This window comes from Microplitis mediator, chromosome 3, assembly GCF_029852145.1.
Source record: "Microplitis mediator isolate UGA2020A chromosome 3, iyMicMedi2.1, whole genome shotgun sequence".
Classification (NCBI taxonomy): domain Eukaryota; kingdom Metazoa; phylum Arthropoda; class Insecta; order Hymenoptera; family Braconidae; genus Microplitis; species Microplitis mediator.
In genome coordinates, this window is record NC_079971.1 from 24,560,095 (window position 1) to 24,583,836 (window position 23,742).

At 31.5% G+C, this 23,742-nt stretch overlaps 3 protein-coding genes across 4 annotated transcripts; all 3 read right to left on the reverse strand.

Annotated features, from left to right (window-relative positions):
• Positions 1–168: 168 nt before the first annotated feature.
• Positions 169–6,058, reverse strand: LOC130666017 (uncharacterized). Its single transcript, XM_057466654.1, has 5 exons — positions 5,580–6,058; positions 4,754–4,840; positions 3,917–4,692; positions 2,708–3,043; positions 169–881 (listed from the first exon to the last, which is right to left on the reverse strand). Exons 2-5 carry the CDS (start codon positions 4,822–4,824, stop codon positions 451–453), a joined length of 1,614 nt encoding a protein of 537 aa, XP_057322637.1. The 5' UTR covers positions 4,825–4,840; positions 5,580–6,058; the 3' UTR covers positions 169–450.
• A 3,104-nt stretch (positions 6,059–9,162) lies between these two features.
• On the reverse strand, positions 9,163–11,123 carry LOC130666027 (uncharacterized). The gene is made up of 2 exons (XM_057466669.1): positions 10,794–11,123; positions 9,163–9,669 (listed from the first exon to the last, which is right to left on the reverse strand). The coding sequence occupies exons 1-2, from the start codon at positions 10,972–10,974 to the stop codon at positions 9,230–9,232; spliced, it is 621 nt and encodes a 206-aa protein (XP_057322652.1). The 5' UTR covers positions 10,975–11,123; the 3' UTR covers positions 9,163–9,229.
• A 4,991-nt stretch (positions 11,124–16,114) lies between these two features.
• On the reverse strand, positions 16,115–23,283 carry LOC130666018 (uncharacterized). 2 transcript variants are annotated; one of them, XM_057466656.1, is made up of 6 exons: positions 22,756–23,283; positions 21,928–22,015; positions 21,497–21,866; positions 21,097–21,432; positions 19,289–19,615; positions 16,115–16,686 (listed from the first exon to the last, which is right to left on the reverse strand). In XM_057466656.1, the coding sequence occupies exons 3-6, from the start codon at positions 21,540–21,542 to the stop codon at positions 16,265–16,267; spliced, it is 1,131 nt and encodes a 376-aa protein (XP_057322639.1). In that variant the 5' UTR covers positions 21,543–21,866; positions 21,928–22,015; positions 22,756–23,283; the 3' UTR covers positions 16,115–16,264. The 2 variants fall into 2 exon arrangements, with proteins under 2 accessions (XP_057322639.1, XP_057322638.1); XM_057466655.1 differs by having other exon boundaries at positions 21,097–21,866.
• Positions 23,284–23,742: the final 459 nt, after the last annotated feature.

The window sequence follows — 23,742 nt, forward strand, 5'->3', positions numbered from 1 at the left end:
GAAATCCACGGATTCTGTGATTTTCAGCCGATATTAATTTTTTTTAAAATTCTACAAGAAATCGATGAAAAGTTAATAAAAATTAAAGACTAGGGGAAAATTACTTCACGAATTATATCTTTTATTCACACAATAGTTAAATACAACAGTATAATCGACATTGTAAAGAACTTTACAGAAAATACACAAAATTAACGCCATTGACTTATTTTTAAAGAGGTAGTTAGTTTTTGAGCAAACCATGCAGGAGCTGCCAGAGATAAACAACGGGCCCCTACTTGGCCCAGCACAGGGGAACCTAGCTTTGGAACACCTATATTGGCCCATGCTTGGCTCAAGATTGGGCATTCAGCCCTGGCCGATACAATAATTACCCGGGCTTGGGCCAAGCCTGGGCCCGTGGAACTTTCCTTTCTGGGCAGTTATTGAATTTATTAAAGAAAATTCTTCTTAATCAGCATTCAAGTTTTCTTTTTCTTCAACCGTTCCGTTTTCCGAAACCACGTGAACTTCAACTATTGGCGGAGTTTCAGTTTCAGGATTTTCAATTTTTTTATCTACTTTACAACTTTTGTTTGCTGCTGGTAAGACCATAAAGTGCAGCACTACAATCCACCAGAGTGAAAGTATTAGTAAATGAGCGCCCCAGTTCACTCGAGAATCGGGATGAAAAAATTTTGAGACCACATTGGATACATGAATTTCACTGAAAAAATTCTTTAACTGCTCGGATAGGGGAATATGGTAGGACAAATAGTTGTTGAGACTGCGAAAGAATCCAGAAAACAATACGAAGAAAATGCTGACCATAAAAGGAATGTTTGGTTCCCGGTGAGATGGTAATTTTAATTTTTTGATAACACTCCATAATACATTTCTAGCTGTAAATAAGATGATTATTTATGTATTTATTTTATAAACTAAATAAATAACACTGCGAAACAATCGTGAAGTGAACGCGAAGTAGATGATTTTTTATGTATTTAATTTCTGCGGAGTAAATTTTACTCCGAAGGGGAGTTTTGGAAAATATTAATTTTAAAAAATGTATATTGAAATCGTACAGAGAAAAAAAGAATTTCTTGGCGCGAAAAATTTTTACTCGCCCCAAGAAAATTTTTACTTGCCCTGAGAAATTTTTTGTATTATGAGTTGAAAAGAAAAATTTTCTCGGGGCGTGAAAAAATTTTTTTGCGCCAATAAATTTTTTCTAGTCCTGAGGAAATTTTTGTTTTCGTTTCATAATGAAAAATTTTTCTTGCGCCAAGAAATCCTTTTTTTCTGTGTAGTAAAAACTCGCGGGGTAAATTACTAATACGTAGTGAGGTTTGGTCTTTTATATTTAGACATTTGTATTGAGTACGGAAATAATTACGAGCTCCCTTTTCAAATATTCGTGCGAAATAATTTTTAAAAATTCTAACCAGCTGATAATTAAAACTTTCACGCTTATGAAGTTAAAGAAATAGATTTTCCATTTTCCATCATTAATATAGTTTTCACTGAGCCACAAACTGTCACATGACTCACATCAACCAAACCGCGAAATAACATTTTATATTCTACCGAAATATAAAATATTCCCATAAAAACTACGACACCATAACAATTAAATAATTAAATGTTTTTACTATGGATTATATGAAATTATAATTTAGTGAGTTACTAAAACATTTTATTAATTAAAAACATAATATATTATGTGTTAATTATCAATACCTGAGTGAATTATTTATTAAAATAATAATATTTCTCATAAAAAAGTTATTTCTATTAAACATAAATTTATTCAAGTGTCAAAACTCCGAGCGGAGTGAATGCGGATTTAAATAAAATCCGCGTCGCAGAAATCACTCCGCTTAAAAGAATCCCTACCCAGGAAAAAATCGTAATGTACGATCATGCTTGATCGTGCATGATTCCTTCATGATTCGTGCGTGATCGTGCATAGTCCATGCATCATTCAAGGATGGCCGTGCATGATCCAGACATAAATTTGCACGATTCCTGTATGATCATGCAACATTTTGTTCCATCATGCATGATCATGCATGACAAGGAAAAAATAGTCACGCAGAATTCAAGTAATATACATTAACAAGCTCGATCATGAATAATCGAGTGCACGAATCATGCATGATCTTGCATGATTCCTTCATGATTCATGCGTGATCGTGCATAGTTCATGCATGATTCAGGGATGGCCGTGCATGATCCAGACATAAATTTGCACGATTCCTGCATGATCATGCAACATTTTGTTCCATCATGCATGATCATGCATGACAAGGAAAAAATAGTCACGCAGAATTCAAGTCATATACATTACCAAGCTCGATCATGAATTATCATTCATGACATTGCACGAATCATGCAATGTCATGCATGAACATGTAAAATCATGTTCAATCATGCATGACGAGGAAAGAATAGTAATTATGATTAGTGTAATATTTATGCATGTCCAAGCTTAATCATGATTGATCATGCATGATGCATGTCAATTCATTCCCAATCATGCATGACTCGGTACAGTGGAAAATTAATGATCATGCATTGCATGACTGCAGAATATATTTACTCCTTATGCGCTTATTTTTTATTTCCGACCTCGGAACTTCGACTCACGAAGGGATTGAAATAAAATACGGATTCACTTTCGATTTTTTACAGTGTAATTAATTAATTAATTGAGTAAAGTACTTACTTCTCGTATTTATAAACAGAGCTATAGTTCCTTGGGTACTCAATATCAACAATGGATAAAGTAAACGTTTGGTGAAGTTTATAAATTCATCATTATAATAAGTGTCATTGACGTCAATTTGTACAAATCGTTGAAAAGGAATGTCAGTTACGTTATTAAGACTAAACGCATCTCCGAACATTGCGAAAAGATGTGTTGTGTTGCCATGATTAATTACATATATTACAAATGAACTTGCGAAGAAAACGATTATTTTCCACAGAGATACCCACGCGTAAATTGAATGTCTCACTGGTTTCAATATTTTACGGGCGTTTTTATAAGCGGGCAGGAGACCTAAAAAAAAAAACATAAAGTATTAATTTTCTAGGACTCCAGCGGAATTCTAAGACTGAGAAGTTTCAGAAAATTTTTAAATTGTCTAGAATGCTACAGATTTTTTAAAATATTCTAGGACATTTTAAAAATTCTAAGACTGTTACAAGTTTCAGGAAATTAGAAATTAGTCAAAAATGCTCCATATTTTTTATAAGAATTTTCTAGGACATTTTGAAATTCTAAGACTGTCTAGAAAATTCATGTAATTTTTTTAAATATTTGAAATTTTCTAGGAAATTTCTATACACATCCAGAGCAATTAAGAAAATTTTCTATAGATCTGAAACATTTCAGAAATTTGTAGAAACTTTCCCAGAAAATTTCAAAAGCTTTCAAACTATCGATGATTCAAAAACTGACTGAAAAAAATAATCGTTAGCTGCTAGCGTTTTTTTCGTTAGCAGGCAGCGATTAAAAATCGCTAGCCGAAAGCGATTTTTAATCGCTAGCTGCTAAAGAAAATAATCGCTAGCAGCTACAGTCGACTCTGTCTAAAGGTTCCACGTCGGAACAGGACCATTGCCCATCAGCACTTCCCCTACAATATATTCCCCTCGAGCGCCGAGGCGCACGCTAAAACGAACACATTGCGCAGTAAACATAACCTCAAAAAAACGTGCATTTAAAGTTAGCGCTCGAAAACTGAATTGTGATTCGTCACTCGAGAAAGCGGGTGGGGGAATATCCGGGAACTTTTAGGCAGAGAAACTTTAGACAGAGTCGACTGTAGTGATTATTTTTTTCAGTGTAGAATGGTTTGTAATCTGACAAGGAAAGTCTAAAAAAATTTCAAACTGTCTTCATTATTCTAGAAAGTTTAGAAAAACTTACCAGTAGAACTGAATTTAGAATTTGAAATATCTTGCCAAAGTCCGCAATGGAGTAGAGCCAATGCCAGCATAGCAATCCAGCACTCGCTATTATTACGATTGATTCCATCCATCGGATTGAATATCGTGAAATTAATGAAAATTCCTAGACACACAATGTCGAAGAAGATCAACGATTTCTTACGTTTAATATTTTCAGTTCCATAAATCGCCAATATCGGAGTCTGCAACCCACATTCGATCACGCACCAAATTACGAACAAAAGGCAATAATGGTAATTTAGTTTCGGCAATACTTCAAAGATCATCAACGCAACTCCAATAGTATGGAAAGTTTCGGGAATGAATACTAAGAAAAATTGTCCAATCGAAGGCTTACTTTTAGCTTTCCTGAAGCATAAGAATGAATTTATGAATTCAGGAAGGGTGTAAGCGATAATTAAATAGGATATCCATGTTAATTTGTCCTTTTTTGACAGCGTGATAATACATTCTCTATATTGGAGTTCTCCACGATCGTCTCGAACTTCTCCAACGATACAACTGAGTGTTCGGTTCGGGTTCAACTCAGAATCCATCGACAAAAGTGTTTCGTTGGACTCGAGATTGTATAGAAATTTGGACATTGATGCCATGGCGGAACCATTCATAGGTGGGGAAAAAATTATTATTAGGACTAGAAGAAACGTGATCAATAATAAAGATTGTAGGCAGATATTTAGTAAGGGTTTGCTTGGAAATATTTTTATGGAATTATCGTCATCGATTATTGGATCTCTATAAGTAAATAGAAAAATCGTTACTATTTATTTTATTATAAATTAGCAGAAATACTTACTCATATTTTTTATTTTTCGGCAATGGAGATTTTGCTTCGGATTCATTCGAAATGAGTGTGGCAGCTGTCATTTTTATTTTTTTTGATCTGGAAAAAAATTGGTTTTTTTTTTTAGAATTACTTAATTAGAGTTTATAGTCTACTGCTTAAAGCAACCGTCTGATCAAAAACAACTATCGCAAGTTTTTTTAGGAAATTTTATGCTCTACAATTTTTGATTCTTAACATTTTTCAATATTTTCAATATTTCTCGAGTTATTTAATAAAAACCAAAACGTTTAGATTCTTCGAACTTTTCACTGCATTTTCTACGTTCAATTTTTACGTCTACTGTTTGAATGCGCGGTCTAATCAAAAAAAGTTTTAATACTTTTTTTTAGGAAATTTCATGCTCTAGACATTTTAATTCTTAACAATTTTTTGTATTTTCAATACTTGTTTAGTTTTTTACTAAAAACCGTCTCCTTTACCCCCTAACTGATATTTCGGCTCTTTTACGCATAAACTTTTTCTCATATGGTAAGTGAACATTACCTTGAATTAAAAAGAAAGAATCTATTTTATCTACCCCGTATTTGAATAAAACCTCATACTGTCAATTTTCGTACTGAAATAAATCCTACAAGTCCACAAAAAATTTAATTCCACCCTCACACGAATTTTTAATATTGTAATTTGGTTGTAAAAAGTCCAATTTCCAGTTCGAAATTATTTTAAAACATAACCACATTTTTGAAAAGTTATTATAGAAAATTCCGTTTGAAAATGTGAGGAAAAAATAATTTTTATTTAAATATCAAAATACTAAATAATTCTTATAACATACCTGTAGTTATTTGATATATTTATTTATTAATTTCTCGTATAACCAATATTTAATATATATATTTTGAGGAAAAATTTTGAGGAAATATTACTAGATATACTGCTACGCACTAACGCATTAATATTGATCTGATGAACCTGACGAATTGTGAATCCTGCAGATGATGTCAATGACGTCAGCAAAAACTGTAATAATAATAATAATAAGCGTCGAGCTATAGCCCGAACCAACCAACTTTAGTGTATTATATCTGGTTATTTTCACGAATGTCAGTCGGGGCTGTTCGACCATAAAAAGTCCATAGCTGATGACTATAAGAATTGAATAACTTTTTTTTAAAAACTGCATTAATTCACTGAGAAAAAATTTCTCTTCGGACAATCAAATTGGTTTTGTTAAATTCTGTTAAACTGAAATTTATTTGGGACAACTAAATTTTATTACGTCAATATAATCTATTTTGTCATTTTTAACAAATGATTTAATAGACTCTATTTGGTTGACATTAATATTTCTCTCTCTAAGATAATAAAATCATTTGGTACAGTTAAGAAAATATTTATTTAATGGACAACTAAACTATTTAATAGTGCCAACAAATCCAAATATTAAAGCAAAATATTATTATATTAACTCTAATAAATATTACTTAGACACAAAAAAATATATTCATTTAGAATAAATATATATATTTGTTCGAGGTTAATAAATATATATTTGAACCTAATGATTATTGATTTAAAAGTTATGGTGTTAGGCAGCAGCAGCGGGAGTAGTTCGGTGCTCGCCACTAGATCGCGCCCACCATTTGTGGCGTCCCTGGTAAGATACTTATTTCAGAGTTTTTATATTCGCCAGCTTGTAGCATTCATGGGATGGGTTATCCGCTGAATATTTTTGATAATAATATAGGGGTATTCTGTAGTACACTCTGATATTAATGTTTAATGATGTTTTTCCTGAACAATTTTTGTCACACGGTAAAAAATTTCCACTAAATTTTACTATGGGTTTATAGTAACACCGAACTATAAGAAAACTGGTACAAAATTTACAAGTGTCCCATAGTAAACGTATGCGCATAGGCCACAATTGTGTAGTCTGCGCATACGTTTACTATGGGGCACTTGTAAATTTTGTACCAGTTTTCTTATAGTCCGGTGTTACTATGCACCCATAGTAAAGTTTAGTGGAAATTTTTCACAGTGCATAGTACGAAAAAAAGTACGTATGAAGGAAATAAATTATTTTTCTACATATGCATTTATTTAACTTTTAAATAAATATTCTTTCATTTTAAAATAATATTTAATTATTATTAATAACTCATTCTCCACAATGATCACTCATATATTTCATTATGACTACTTTATAAGCTCTACAGATAATCAATTTGATTATTTTCGTTTGTCGTTCAGACAATTCTATTTTTTCATCGAGAATAATTTTTTCGTTTAGGTCTACTAACTATCACACATCACAAATCATATTATGTGAATAAGCAGGACTTATGTTAGTCATTTGTATGAATTTATGATAACATACACAGCTTTTCTTTATGCTTCCTTTATTGTAAGGGTTTGGTAATCCGTTTTCAACTTTAATATATAGCTTAAACTCAGTATCTATGTTCAATAAAGAAACAAAGGGCATGATTTTGAGCTGAATAAATTCATCAGCTACTTTTGTCAGAGTAAACTGATATTTTCGTTTCAATGTTTCAGGATGGTCTAGTATAAAGGTATCGGTTGCCCGACGACCAACTGCGAAGTCGGTAACCACATTTTTAAAATTTACAGGATATGGTTCCATTATTATTTTTTTCATTTGCAACATTTTACCAGACCATCAAATAAAAGTAGCAAAATTCTTTAAAATCTCGAGACTTTTTTTTTCTTCGAATTTGCTGGGTATCCGGCAAGTAGCAGCTTTGTCTTGAACCATGAACTTTTGGAAAGAAGTTATCACTTTCCTATTTATAGTCACGTTTAATTGTTTATAGTTATCCCTATAATCAACTAAAATTTTTCCGGTTTTACTCAGACTATATATTAAAATTAAAGACACATTACCATACCCTTACAATAGAGGAAACATCAAGAAAAGCTGTATAAGTTACAATAAATTCATACAAATGACTAACACACATCACAAATCATATTTTGTGAATAAGGACTTATGTTTATTAGTAGACCTAAATGAAAAAATTATTCTTGATGAAAAAATCGAATTGTCTGATTGACAGACCAAAATAACCAAATTGATTACCTGTAGAGCTTATAAAGTAGTCATAATAAAATATATGAGTGATCATTATAGAGAATGAGTTATTAATAATAATTAAATATTATTTTAAAATGACAGAATATTTATTTAACAGTTAAATAAATGCATATTTAGAAAAATAATTTATTTCCTTCACACGTACTTTTTTTCGTACTATGAAAAAAATTGTTCAGGAAAAACATTATTATTAAGCATTAATGTCAGAGTGTAATACAGGATACCCTTATATTATTATCAAAAATATTCAGCGGATAATCCATCCCATGAATGCTTCTAGCTGGCAAATATAAAAACTCTGAAATAAGTATCTTACCAGGGACACCACAAATGGTGGACGCGATCTAGTGGCGAGCACCGAACTACTCCCGCTACTGCTGCCTAACACCATAACTTTTAAATCAATAATCATTAGGTTCAAATATATATTTATTAACCTCGAACAAATATATATATTTATTAAATTAAATAGTAATCAAATTTGATTTTATGCTTGCTACTTAACGCATAATTATCTTTACTAGAATATTCACTAATTCTGAGTGCCAATCGAACCACTTTTTGGAATCAGTGGTCCGATTTGCACTTCGAATCAGTGAATATTCACTTATTTCACTGATTCATGTTTAGAGAGTAATAAATTCTCATAGAATTTCTGGCTTATTTGATAGATTCCCATAAGTTCCTGTAAAATTCCATGTCCTTCTTCATACATTTCCATAAATTTTTATAGAACCCTAAGATCTTCTCCATGAGTTCCCGTAAACTCTTATGAAATCCCGAGACCTTTTTTCATAAATTCCTATATTATGTATCCCATAGAATCCTATGGAGTCTTATTTGCTTATCCATTAAACTTTTCCCATGATTTCTATCAAATCTCATACCCTCTTCCATTGGTTCCCATAGAAATCTTAAAAAATCCATAAATCCTAAAAATTTTTAGGTGTATTCCCATAGATTTTCATAAATTCTCATATAATTCCATGCAACCCTACAAGAAAAGTATAAATATATCTGGTGTCATCGACACGAAAAATTAATCCCATAGATTTCTGTAAAATCCCATGCCCTATTCCATGGGTTCAAACAAAAACCCATAGAAATCCGTGGATTCTGTGATTTTCATCCAGTATTAAGTTTTCTAAAAAATTTTCCAGGAGATATATGACAAAGTAATAAGAATTAAATACTATACAAAAATTACTTTACGAATTCGGATCTTTTATTCACACAATAATTAAATACAAATAATCGACAATGTGAAGTACTTTACAAAAAATACGCAAAATTGACTGCTGATACTTATATTTAATAAGGTAATTAGTTATTGAGCGAATTCTTGCATTTATTAAAGAAAATTCTTCTCAATCAACATTCAAATTTTCTTTTTTTTCAACGGTCTCTTTTTCATCAACCGTTCCTTTTTCTGAAATTACCTGAACTTCAACTATTGGCAGAGTTTCAATTTCAGGAATTTCACTTTTTTCATCTACTTTGCAATTTTTCGCTCCTGTTGGTCGTAAAAAAAAGTGCACTACAATCCAGCCGAGTGAAAGTAAATGAGCGCGCGAGTTCTCCGAAGAATCGGGATAAAAAAATTCTGAGACCACATCGAATACATGAATTTCACTGAAAAAATTCTTTAACTGCTCGGATAAAGGAATATGGTAAAACAAATAGTTGTTGAAACTGCGAAAGTATCCAGAAAACAATACGAATAAAATGCTGACCATAAAAGGAATGTTTGATGCCCGGTAAGAAGGTAAATTTAATCTATTGATTATGCTTCTCATTGCACTGTTAACTGTAAATGAAATGATTATTTATTTATTTATTGTAGGAACTGAATAAATAACACTGCAAAAAAATCGTGGAGTGAACGCGAAGTGGATGGTTTTTTATTTATTTAATTTCTGCAGAGTGAATTTTACTCCGAAGGGGAGTTTTGGAAAATATTAATTTAAAAAAATGTATATTGAAATCGTACAGAGAAAAAAAGAATTTCTTGGCGCGAAAAATTTTTACTCGCCCCAAGAAAATTTTTACTTGCCCTGAGAAATTTTTTGTATTATGAGTTGAAAAGAAAAATTTTCTCGGGGCGTGAAAAAATTTTTTTGCGCCAATAAATTTTTTCTAGTCCTGAGGAAATTTTTGTTTTCGTTTCATAATGAAAAATTTTTCTTGCGCCAAGAAATCCTTTTTTTCTGTGTAGTAAAAACTCGCGGGGTAAATTACTAATACGTAGTGAGGTTTGGTCTTTTATATTTAGACATTTGTATTGAGTACGGAAATAATTACGAGCTCCCTTTTCAAATATTCGCGCGAAATAATTTTTAAAAATTCTAACCAGCTGATAATTAAAACTTTCACGCTTATGAAGTTAAAGAAATAGATTTTCCATTTTCCATCATTAATATAGTTTTCACTGAGCCACAAACTGTCACATGACTCACATCAACCAAACCGCGAAATAACATTTTATATTCTACCGAAATATAAAATATTCCCATAAAAACTACGTCACCATAACAATTAAATAATTAAATGCTTTTACTATGGATTATATGAAATTATAATTTAGTGAGTTACTAAAAAATTTTATAAATTAATAACATAATATATTATGTGTTAATTATCAATACCTGAATAAATTATTTATTAAAATAATAATATTTCTCATAAAAAAGTTATTTCTATTAAACATAAATTTATTTAAGTGTCAAAACTCCGAGCGGAGTGAATGCGGATTTAAATAAAATCCGCATCGCACGATTCACTCCGCTTGAAAAAATTCCTATTCACTCCTTATACGGTTATTTTTTATTTCCGACCTCGGAACTTCGACTCACGAAGGGATTGAAATAAAATCCGGATTCACTTCCGATTTTTTACAGTGTAATTAATTAATTAATTGATTAAAGTACTTACTTCTTGTATTTATAAACAGAGCCATAGTTATTTGGACACTCAAAGTCAACCATGGATAAATTAAACGTTTAGTGTAGTTTATAAATTCATCATTATATTGAGTGCCATTGACGTGAATTTGTACAAATCGTTGAAAATGAATGTCAGTTACGTTATGAAGACTGAATGCATCTCCAAACATTGAGAAAAGATGTGTTGGGTTGCCATGGTTAATTACATAAACTGCATATGAACTTGCAAAGAAAACGATTATTTTCCACAGTGACACCCACGCGTAAATTGAATCCCTCACAGGCTTCAATATTTTACGGGCGTTTTTACAAGCGGGCAGTCTACCTAAAAAAGAAAACAGAAAGTATTAACTTTTTAGGACTCCAGCGGAATTCTAAGACGGAGAAGTTTCAGAAATACTCTTAATTTTTTTCTAAATTGCTCCAGATTTTTTAAAATATTCTAGGACATTTGAAAAATTCTAAGACTGTTACAAGTTTCAAGAAATTAGAAATTAGTCAAAAATTCTCCATAATTTTTATAAGAATTTTCTAGGACATTTTGAAATCCTAAGACTGTCTAGAAAATTCAGGAAATTTTTCAAAAAATTTAAAATTTTCTAGGAAATTTCTATACACCCAAAGCAATTAAGAAATTTTTCTATAGGTCTCAAATGTTCCAGAAATTTTTATAAACTTTCCCAGAAAATTCCAAAAGCTTTCAAACCATCGGATTCAAAAACTGACTGTAAAATTCCCAAGATAGTTTGTAAGCTGACTAGAAAATTGTAAAAAAAGTTTCAAACTTTCTTTATTATTCTAGAAATTTTAGAAAAACTTACGAATAAGACTGTATCGACTCCTTGGAACAGGTTGCCAGAGTCCGCCATGGAGTAAAGCCAATGCCAGGATCGCAATCCAGCAGCCGCGATTATTGCGATCGATTCCATCCAACGGATTGAATATCGTGAAATTAATGAAAATTCCCACACGGAGAGAAAAATATCGCCAGATTAAGTATACGTATCGCTATTCTGGCTATACGCTGTATAGTCATCTTACTTAACGATACGTTGTATAGCCAATTCAGCTATACAGAGTATCCTTACAGTGGATCGTCAAAATGACGATCTGTATCCTTATTTTAGGGATTTTATGAATCGCTGACATGACTATTGCACAAACTCTGTATTTAGGCATCCGGCAACCGAGAACGACGATACGTACAGCCAATGTAGCTATACGGATCCTCACGCTGGCTATACAGATACCTATATCAACGAAACTACATATCGTTACAAAGGCTATTCGTCGTATTGTTAAATTAAACAAACGAATACTTACCCTAACCCAAATACGTCTCTTTATTTTAACGATACTATAGATTATTAAATTAATGTGAGAGTATTTCTAAATTAGGTATACGAATCGTTATTCTGACGATACGTCATTTGAAGATACATTGGATAGTCATTCTGGCGATATTTTTCTCTCCGTGCAGGCACACAATGTCGGCCATGATCAACAAGCTCTTACGTATAAAATTTTCATTTCCATAAAATGTCGATATCGGAGTGTGCAACCCACATTCGATCACGCACCAAATTACGAACAAAAGGCAATAATGGTAATTTAGTTTCGGCAATACTTCAAAGATCATCAACGCAATTCCCATGGTATGGAAAGTTTCGGGAATAAATACTAAGAAAAATTGTCCAATCGAAGGCCTACTTTTAGCTTTTCCGAAGCATAGGAATGAATTTATAAATTCGGGAAGGGTGTAAGCGATAATTAAACTCGATATCCAAAATACTTTGATGCCTCTTGATAACATGATAATGCATTCTTTATATTGGAGTTCTCCACGACAGTCTCGAACTTCTCCAACGATACAACTGAGTTTTCGGTCCGGGTTCAACTCAGAATCCATCAACGAAAAAGTTTCGTTGGACTCGAGACTGTATAGAACTCTGGATAGTGATGCCAAGGCGAAACCAGTCATAGGTGGGATGAAAAAAAATAGTTCGACTAGAATAATCGTGAGTAATATTAAAAATTTTATGCAGGTATTCAGTAAGGGGTAGTTTGGAAATATTTTTATGGAATCAATGGCATCGATTAATCCTTTCCTGTAAGTAAATAGAAATATCGTTACTATTTTATTCATTATAAATTAGTAGAAATACTTGCCCATATTTTTTATCCTTCGGCAATGGAGATTTCGCTTCGGATTTATTCGAAACGAGTGTGGCAGCGGTCATTTTTATTTTTTTTGTTCTGAAAAAAATTGTTTTTTTTTTTAGAATTATTTAATTAGAGTTTATAGTCTACTGCTTAAAGCAACCGTCTGATCAAAAACAACTATCGCAAGTTATTTTAGGAAATTTTATGCTCTACAATTTTCGATTCTTAATATTTTTCAATATTTTCAATATTTCTTGAGTTATTTAATAAAAACCAAAACGTTTAGATTCTTCGAACTTTTCATTGCATTTTCTACGTTCAATTTTTACGTTTACTGTTTGAATGCGCGGTCTAATCAAAAAAAGTTTTAATACTTTTTTTTAGGAAATTTCATGCTCTAGACATTTTAATTCTTAACAATTTTTCGTATTTTCAATACTTGTTTAGTTTTTTACCAAAAACCGTCTCCTTTACCCCCTAAATGATATTTCGCCTCTTTTACTCATAACTTTTTTCTCATATGGTAAGTGAACATTACCTTAAATTAAAAGGAAAGAATCTATTTTATCTACCCCGTATTTGAATAAAACCTCAAACTGTCAATTTTCGTACTGATATAAATCGCGCAAGTCCACAAAAAATTTAATTCCCATCCACCCTCACACGAGTTCTTAATATTGTAATTTGGTTGAAAAAAGTCAAATTTCCAATTCATAATTACTTCAAAACATAACCAAATTTTTGAAAAGTCATTATAGAAAATTCCGTTGGAAAATGTGATGAAAAAATAATTTTCATTTAAATATCAAAATACTAAATAATTCTTATAACATACCTGTAGTTATTTGATATATATTTATTTATTAATACTTCATATATATATTTTGAGGAAAAATCTTGAGGAAATATTACTGGATATACTGCCACGCACTAATGCATTAACACTGACCTGATGCACATGACGAATTTTCAATCCTGCAAATGACGCCAATGACGTCAGCAAAAACTACAACAATAAGCGTCGAGCTAAAGTTTGAAAGACCCAACTCTAGTGTTTTATACCTGGGTATTTTCACTAATGTCAGTGGCGGCTGTTCGGCCGTGGAAAGTCCTTAGCTACAGTAGGAATAATTATTCGGCCGAAAAATTTTACTTTAACTGAAAAATTCATGAGGAAGAAACAGAAATCGCGATTTTCTTGAGAGAAGTCAAAAAGTTCCTTGGATTTAAAATTTTGAACAAAAAAAATCTTTTTGACTCAACACATCTTCAAAAGTCGTTTCAATAGTAGAATTATTTCGAATATTGTTTCTTACTAGAATAGATTTATGACTTTAACAAAAAAATATAAATGTTCAGTACAGGAAAGTTACGATGTTTAATAAAATAATGCGATGTTTTGAATCAATAAAAAGTGATAACAAACTAAAATACAGATCTGAAACTCTGCGGGCTTAAGCCATGTAAGTTTTCTCTTAGATTCACGCAGAAGTTCTCCCACTTTTTTCTCACTACCCTCTTTTTCGCTCCTACACTAAAAGAAAATTTTGTTCTCGTGTATTTATTATAAATTCAGCGATTTTGGGAAAATCAACGAAATTTTATCTGTTTGATTCTGATTTAATTGATTCTATGAAAGCTTACGGTAAAATTTTTAGGATTATGAAAAAAGATGAGTATAAGAATTGAATAACTTTTTTTTGGAACTGCATTAAGTTAATTCAAAACAATGCCAAAAAATTAAGAGAACGTCATTTGAATAGAAATTTTCATCATAAATATTTACAATTCAACTCTTCGATGTTTTGGTCCCCAAAGATTTTGGCGTGAGCTGTCTAAGGATTGCGTCAATCATAAAACAGTTTTTACTTGTGCGTAAATTTCTGTCACGCGCAGAAATTTCATATACAAACATTTGAATTTTCAAATAAGTATTATGAAATTTCAAATGGAATTATTAAAATTCAATATGGTTTAGAAATTTCAATACTTGGTTTGAAAATTTAAATAACAAGTATAAATTTTAAGTACGTTTATTAAAATTCATATGTTTTATCTTTATTTTAAATACCAGCTTGATTATTAAATTATGTGTATTAAATTTGAAGCTTTTTTTATTGAAAATACAATTCAAATATCTAGTTATGAAAATTCAATTCCTTTTGTGTTGTAATTTTCTATTTATTTTTAACAGTGCATTGATTCCTATAGAAATCTCAAAAAATCCATAAATCCTAAAAATTTTCAGGTGGATTCCTATAGATTTTCGTAAATTCTCATATAATTCCATGCAGCCCTACAGAAATACTGTAAATATATCCGGTGTCATCGACACGAAAAATTAATCCCATAGATTTCTATAAAATCCCATGCCCTATTCCATGGGTTCAAACAGAAACCCATAGAAATCCATAGATTCTGTGATTTTCATTCAGTTTTAAGTTTTCTAAGAAATTATCCAGGAAATATATAATAAAGAAATAAGAATTAAATGCTAGGGGAGACCGGGGCAAGACGGCCCACCTAAGCCGGTTATTATTATTTGTGGCTTTTAACCATCAAGTCGATTTACTCTTGTCCAACTTGAACTCAATTCACCAAAATTTTGGTGAAGCTCCTGAAAAAAATTTTTTTTTTTTTGGGGCAAGACGGCCCCCTCCGAAAAAAAAAGAAAAAAAAAATTTTTTTTTTTTTTAATTGTGAAAAAATTTCCCGCGTAACAAATGTTTATATTTTTCTCTTTAACAACTGTATCTACTTTAATATTACTCGAAATAACCTTTTTTGATATAATAAGAGGCATTTTTTCACTTCTGTAAAAAATTGATTATTGATTTTTTTAACTTTTTCAAATGCTCTATTTTAATCCAAATCCATATAATTAACCAAAAAATGATATTTCTATTAAATTAATCATGACTAGGTTATAATACTATGAAATACATTTTCTTTTAGAATTTTTGAGTGGTTCATTTTGCCCCAAGTTTCACGTATCGGGCTAAAAATGAGTAAATCATCTAAATTTGTGATAATCAAAAGAAAACAAGAAAAAAAAATTTTTGGTTAATTTTTGAGGTGGGCCTTCTTGCCCCAGGTGGGCCGTCTTGCCCCGGTCTCCCCTATATATAAATTATTTTACGAATTGTATCTTTTATTCACACAACAATTAAATACAACAGTATAATCTACATCGTAAAAAACTTTATAAAAAACACACAAAATTGATGACATTGACTTACATTTGATGAGGTAATTAGTTTTTGAGCGAGTTATCGAATTTATTAAAGAAAATTCTCCTTAAACAGCAGTTAAATTTTCTTTTTCTTCAACCTTTTCGTTTTTTGGAATCACCTCAACTTTAACTATTACCAGGGTTTCATCGTCATAATATTTATAGTAGCAATCAATTACGTCAGCTCCGTATACTACCACAATAAAGTGCAGTACAATCCAGCAGAATGAAAGTCTTAGTAAATTAGCGTCCCAGTTATACAAAGAATCGATTGAAATAAATTTTGAGACCACATCGGGTATATGAATATCACTGAAAAGATTCGTTAGCTGCTCGCCTAAGGGAATACGGTAAAGCAAATAGTAGTTGACACTGCGAAAGTATCCAGAAAATAATATAAATTCAATAGTGATCAGAAGAGGAATGCTTAATCCCATGATTGACGGAGAAATGAATCTATCGAGAATACTCGTTATTACACTCTCAGCTGTAAATAAAGTAGTTATTTATTTATTTATTTATTTTAGAAACTAAATAAATTACACTGCACGAAAATCGTGGAATGAACGCGAAGTGAATGATTTTTTTTATTTACTTAATCCCCTTGGAGTGAATGTCACGCCGAAGGAGGGTTTTGCTAAATATTAACTAAGAAAAAATTCCGCAGAATCCCGACTAGAAATTTTTAGGTGAGACCTATTAGGTCCTTATTCGGCAGTCCTATGCCCCATTCCTATATTTATAGGAACTATTCCTATAATTATGGGAAACATTCCTATAATTATAGGAACTGCTCCCATAATTTATGGTTGTAATTCCTATGATGATATAGGAAAAAATTTCACAAAATTATGGGAACAGTTTCCATAATTTTTTTTCCGTGTTTGTTCCGAAATGAAATCTAATGTATTACACAGAAAGAAAATTATGGGAAGTTTTGCTATGCATTATGGGAATGGTTCCCATAATGGTATGGGAATAGTACCTATACTACTATAGGGATGGTTCCCATATATTATAGGAACCATTCCCATATATTATAGGAACCATTCCCATAATAGTATGAGAATAGTTCCCATACCATTATGGGAACTATTCCCATAATGGTATGGGAATCATTCCCATACTATTATGGGAATGGTTCCCATATTGGTATAGGAACTATTCCCATAATGTTATGGGAACCATCCCTATAATATCATAAAATTTTTTTTTTGCACAATAGTGTAGAAATTTCCCAAAATTTGAATTTCCTTGAATGTTTTGTGCTGACAAAAAATTCTTGTTAAAAATTTTAATGTTTTTTTGCCAAATACGATTTTTTTTTTCAATGTTTGAATTTTTCTTTTTATGTTTAATAATATTTCTGTGTATTGTAGAAGTGATTACCACACTTCTTTAAAATAATTTTTTCATGATAATATGGGAACCATTCCCATAATATTATAGGAATGGTTCCTATAATAGTATGGGAACTATTCCCATAATATTATGGGAATGATTCCCATAATGGTATAGGAACTATTCCAATTGCATTATGGGAATCATTCCCATAATATTATGGGAATAGTTCCCATACTATTATAGGAACCATTCCCATAGTATTATGGGAATGGTTCCTATAATTTATGGGAATGGTTCCTATAAATTATAGGAACCATTCCCATAAATTATAGGAATGATTCCCATAATATTATAGAAAGTATTCCTATAAATTATAGGAACCATTCCTATAATTATAGGAACCATTCCTATAGTGTTATGGGTATCATTCTCATAATTATAAGAACTATTCCTATAATTATGGGAAACATTCCTATAATTATAGGAACTGCTTCCATAATTTATGGTTGTAATTCCTATGATGATATAGGAAAAAATTTCACAAAATTATGGGAACAGTTTCCATAATTTTTTTCCGTGTTTGTTCCGAAATGTAATCTAATGTATTACACGGAAAGAAAATTATGGGAAGTTTTGCTATGCATTATGGGAATGGTTCCCATAATGGTATGGGAATAGTACCTATACTACTATAGGGATGGTTCCCATATATTATAGGAACCATTCCCATAATAGTATGAGAATAGTTCCCATACCATTATGGGAATGGTTCCCATAATGGTATGGGAATCATTCCCATACTATTATGGGAATGGTTCCCATATTGGTATAGGAACTATTCCTATAATATTATGGGAACTATTCCCATAATGTTATGGGAACCATCCCTATAATATCATAAAATTTTTTTTTTGCACAATAGTGTAGAAATTTCCCAAAATTTGAATTTCCTTGAATGTTTTGTGCTGACAAAAAATTCTTGTTAAAAATTTTAATGTTTTTTTGCCAAATACGATTTTTTTTTTCAATGTTTGAATTTTTCTTTTTATGTTTAATAATATTTCTGTGTATTGTAGAAGTGATTACCTCACTTCTTTAAAATAATTTTTTCATGATAATATGGGAACCATTCCCATAATATTATAGGAATGGTTCCTATAATAGTATGGGAACTATTCCCATAATGGTATAGGAACTATTTCAATTGCATTATGGGAATCATTCCCATAATATTATGGGAATAGTTCCCATACTATTATAGGAACCATTCCCATAATATTATGGGAATGGTTCCTATAATTTATGGGAATGGTTCCTATAAATTATAGGAACCATTCCCATAATATTATAGAAAGTATTCCTATAAATTATAGGAACCATTCCTATAATTATAGGAATCATTCCTATAGTGTTATGGGTATCATTCCCATAATTATAGGAACTATTCCTATAATTATGGGAAACATTCCTATAATTATAGGAACCGCTCCCATAATTTATGGTCGCAATTCCTATGATGGTATAGGAAAAAATTTCACAAAATTATGGGAACCGCTGCTATAATTTTCTTTCCGTGTAGAAGCATTACTTAGAGGAGGTATGCATGATTTTAATTGATAAAAGAATCCCGATTTTTTTTTAACTCCGGAACTCCCAGTGACTTGGGAATTTAGGTTGCAATTAAATCCGTATTCACTTCCGATTTTCACAGTGTAATTAATAAAGTAATTGATCAAAGTACTTACTTCTCTTATTTATAAAAAGAGCCATAGTTAATTGGAATGACAGGATCATAACTGGAAAAAGTAAACGTATGATCAAGTTTAATTCATTACGATATTGAGGGTCATTGAAGTCAACTTCTTGACGAGGAATAATCTCAGTTGTGTTATCAAGACTTAATGCAGGTCCAAACATTTCGAAGAGATGTGTTGTGGTGCCATGATTAATTACAAATATTGCAAATGAACTGGCAAAGAAAACGATTATTTTCCATAGTGATACCCACGCGTAAATTGAATCTTTCACGGGTTCCAATATTCTATGGCTGTTAATAAAAGGGGGGAGATAATCTGGAAAATAAAAAATAGAGTATTAAGTTTCTAGGACTTGAGCGAAATTCTAAGACTGAAAACTTTCTAAGATATTCAGAAATTTTAGGACTACAGAAAATTTCAGGAATACTCTAAATTTTCTAAATTGCTCCACATTTTCTGGAATATTCTAGAATATTAAAAAAATTCTAAGTCTGTCTAGAAAATTCGAAAAACTTTTTCGAATATTTGAAATGTTCTAGAATACGGGAATTTTTGAACACATCCAGAGCAATAAAGAAAAATTTTGGATTAAAATTTTCCATAAGATTGTAGAAACTTTCTATGAAGATTTATAAAGTTTAAAACTGACCGTAACAACTGGAAAATTTTAAAAATCTGATTCTAGAAAATTGATTAAAAATTATAAACTGTTTAGAATATTAAACAAAAATGAAGTCATAAAATAAACTTTCTAGAAAATCCCGAAAGGTTGAAAACTGTCGAAAATTTAAAAACCAACGAAAAAATTTCGAGGATAAATTGTAAGCTGAATAGAAAATTGTATAAAAAATTTCAAACGGTCTCCCGAGTAAAAATGAAATTATTATTTTTACGAAAAAATTATAAATTTTTATCGACCGCCGCACCACCGCTGCACCACCGCCGTTTGGCGGACTATTCCGACGCACGCTAAAAATATATTCTGCCAGCACCGCCGCACCGCCGCTGCACGACCGCCGCACCAGTGCTTAAGCATAACCCCGATTTCACAAAAAAATGGCATTTATATGCCGAAATATCTCATGATTAATTAATTAATTTACCCGGTTTATGGTGAGAGAAATTTAATTGTCCGGTAAAAGTGAATTATATATGGCCATATATTGAAATTTTCAATATATACATAGCCATGTATAGAAATTTGAACTAAATTAAAAAAAAAGACTTCCTCAATTTTAGTAGTTTTTTTTTTTCTTTCATGATGCGGAAATCAATCAGATTTGTGATGAAATTAATTTCTAAGCGAGTAGAAATTTTTAATTTAGGGAAAAAACGCTATAAATATCAACCAAACGCACACGATTTAGTAGGATTCGAACCCGGGACCTTACGCACGAAAGTCCGACGCTTTAACGACTAGGCTACGCTACCGACAGTGACTACTAACTTTACTTGTGCTATATGACATTGAAAAGAATATACCACTTTTAAATCTCTAATCAAAAATAATTTACAACAAAATATCACAGCTATGGTGCGGCGGTGGTGCGGCGGTCGATAAAAATTTATAATTTTTTCGTAAAAATAATAATTTCATTTTTACTCGGGTTGTCACGGCGGTGGTGCAGCGAATAGATAAATCTTTAGTCGTCACGGCGGTGGTGCGGCGGTGGTGCGGCATTTATAAAATAATCGGAATTGTCACGGCTGTAGTGCAGCGGTGGTGCGGCGGTGGTGCGGCGGAATTCTGTTTTTACTCGGGGCTTCATTATTCTGGAAAGTTTAGAAAAACTTACCCGTTAAATTGAATGTAGAATATGAATCATCTTGCCAAAGTCCGCAATGGAGTAGAGCCAATGCCAGCATAGCAATCCAGCAGTCGGTATTATTACGATTGATTCCATCAAACGGATTGAATATCGTGAAATTAATAAAAATTCCCAGACACACAATGTCGACGAAGATCAACCAACTCTTGATTTTAGTACTTTTCATTTCACAAAACGCCGACATCGCGGCATGCAATCCCCATTCAATCACGCACCAAATTACGAACAAAACGCAATAATTGTAATTTAGTTTTGGCAAAACTTCAAAGATCATCAACGCAATTCCAATTGTATGGAAAGTTTCTGGAATTATTACTGACAAAAATTGTCCAGTCGAAGGCTTATTTTTAGCTCGTATGAAACATACCATTGAATATATTAATTCGGGAAGGGTGTATCCGATAATTGACCATAATATCCACATTATTTTTAGCTTGTCTAGCAACAGGGCAGTAAATTCTCTCACTTGTAATTCTCCATGAAAGCTTTGAACTCCATCGATACAACTGAGTGTATCGTTCGGCTGAGGAGTAATCAACAAAAGTGTTCCATAGGTCCCGATAATGCTAAGAAAACCTACCGATGCTGCTGCTAAGAATAAACCACCCACAGGTGGGGAAATCATAAATAGTTGGATTAGAATCATCGCGAGTGATAATAAAAATTTTATACAGGTAGTCAGTAAGGGGATGATTGAAAATATTTTTATGGAATCAATGGCATCGATTAATCGCTTCCTGTAAGTAAATAGAAATATCGTTACTATTTTTTTTATTATAAATTCGTAGAAATACTTACCCATATTTTTTAATCTTCACCAATGGAGATTTCGATTCGCACTTATGCGAACTTAATTTAGCAGCTGTCATTTTTATTTTTTTTTGTTCTGAAAAAAATTGTTTTTTTTTTAGAATTATTTAATTAGAGTTTATAGTCTACTGCTTAAAGCAACCGTCTGATCAAAAACAACTATCACAAGTTTTTTTAGGAAATTTTATGCCCTACAATTTTTGATTCTTAACATTTTTCAATATTTTCAATATTTCTTGAGTTACTTAATAAAAACCAAAACGTTTAGATTCTTCGAACTTTTCACTGCATTTTCTACGTTCAATTTTTACGTCTACTGTTTGAATGCGTGGTCTAATCAAAAAAAGTTTTAATACTTTTTTTTAGGAAATTTCATGCTCTAGACATTTTAATTCTTAACAATTTTTCGTATTTTCAATACTTGTTTAGTTTTTTACTAAAAACCGTCTCCTTTACCCCCTAAATGATATTTCGCCTCTTTTACTCGTAAACTTTTTCTCATATGGTAAGTGAACATTACCTTGAATTAAAAGGAAAGAATCTATTTTATCTACCCCGTATTTGAATAAAACCTCAAACTGTCAATTTTCGTACTGAAATAAATCCTACAAGTCCACAAAAATTTAATTCCCATCCACCCTCACACGAATTCTTAATATTGTAATTTGGTTGTAAAAAGTCAAATTTCCAGTTCATAATTACTTCAAAACATAACCAAATTTTTGAAAAGTCATTATAGAAAATTCCGTTGGAAAATGTGATGAAAAAATAATTTTCATTTAAATATCAAAATACTAAATAATTCTTATAACATACCTGTAGTTATTTCACTTGATATATTTATTTATTAATACTTTGTGTAAGCAATATTTAATATAAATTTTTTGAATATTTGAATAAAGTGATGCGATGCATTGAATCAATGAAAAGTGAAAACTTGAACTACAACATAGATCTACATCCAAGAGTACTGCGGGCTTAAGCCAAGGGAGTTTTCCCTCGGACCCATGCAGAGGTTCTCCCACTTTTTTCTCACTACTCTATCTTTGTCAGCCCTACGCAGTAAAAGGAAATTTTGTCTTCGTTTATTTATTTTAAACTCAGCTGTTTTGGGAATATCCACAGGAAAAAATAGAACCCCACTGTGGGGGGGGGGGGTACCAGTAACTGGTTACTGTTCGGCACCTGACTCAGAACGGTGCTGGAAGGAAATGATCGATTATCGTGCAGTGCCACACTAATTACTGTGCGGAGCCTGTCAGTAATATGTGCAACCGGGTCAAAAATAAAAGTTGATTTAGACTTGGTTTACCAAGTCGAAATTTCGAGCCGTTTTTCACAAGACAAACTCGACTTTTTTTACGGAGGTATGAAATATATTAAGTTTTCGCCTTGGTTTAGACTTAACTGGCTTACTTAGTCACGATTTAAGACGAAAAAGTTTAAATCAAGTCGAAATTTACTTGGTTTAGACTTATTCGACTTAAATTTTAAGACGAAAAAGTCAAGATCAAGTCGAAATTGACTTGGTTTAGACTTATTCGACTTAAAATGTAAGGCGAAAAAGTCTAAATCAAGTCGAAACTGACTTGATGTAGACTTATTCGACTTAAATTATAAGTCGAAAAAGTCAGAACTAAGGTGAAATAATTTTTATATATTAAGGCGAAAGTAAGGCGAATAAATGACTTTTTTTCGACTTGGTTTAGCGAGTCAAAAGTAATGTGAATGACTATCGTGCTCAAAGTAAAGACGAATAAGTTGAAACTAAGATGAAAAAAGTTCAAAAAGTTTAAAAAAATT

What these genes read in the sequence shown, in the direction of transcription:
- LOC130666017 (XM_057466654.1), bottom strand. Translation starts at nt 4,824, where the DNA reads ATGACAGCTGCCACACTCATTTCGAATGAATCCGAAGCAAAATCTCCA. An exon ending in TTCTAAATTCAGTTCTACTG is followed by an intron (nt 3,044 to 3,916) that starts GTAAGTTTTTCT and finishes TTTTTTTTTTAG; the next exon opens with GTCTCCTGCCCGCTTATAAA. An exon ending in TCTGTTTATAAATACGAGAA is followed by an intron (nt 882 to 2,707) that starts GTAAGTACTTTA and finishes TCTTATTTACAG; the next exon opens with CTAGAAATGTATTATGGAGT.
- LOC130666027 (XM_057466669.1), bottom strand. Translation starts at nt 10,974, where the DNA reads ATGTTTGGAGATGCATTCAGTCTTCATAACGTAACTGACATTCATTTT. An exon ending in TCTGTTTATAAATACAAGAA is followed by an intron (nt 9,670 to 10,793) that starts GTAAGTACTTTA and finishes TTTCATTTACAG; the next exon opens with TTAACAGTGCAATGAGAAGC.
- LOC130666018 (XM_057466655.1), bottom strand. Translation starts at nt 21,998, where the DNA reads ATGACAGCTGCTAAATTAAGTTCGCATAAGTGCGAATCGAAATCTCCA. An exon ending in GTGAAGATTAAAAAATATGG is followed by an intron (nt 21,867 to 21,927) that starts GTAAGTATTTCT and finishes ATTTACTTACAG; the next exon opens with GAAGCGATTAATCGATGCCA. An exon ending in TTCTACATTCAATTTAACGG is followed by an intron (nt 19,616 to 21,096) that starts GTAAGTTTTTCT and finishes TTTATTTTCCAG; the next exon opens with ATTATCTCCCCCCTTTTATT.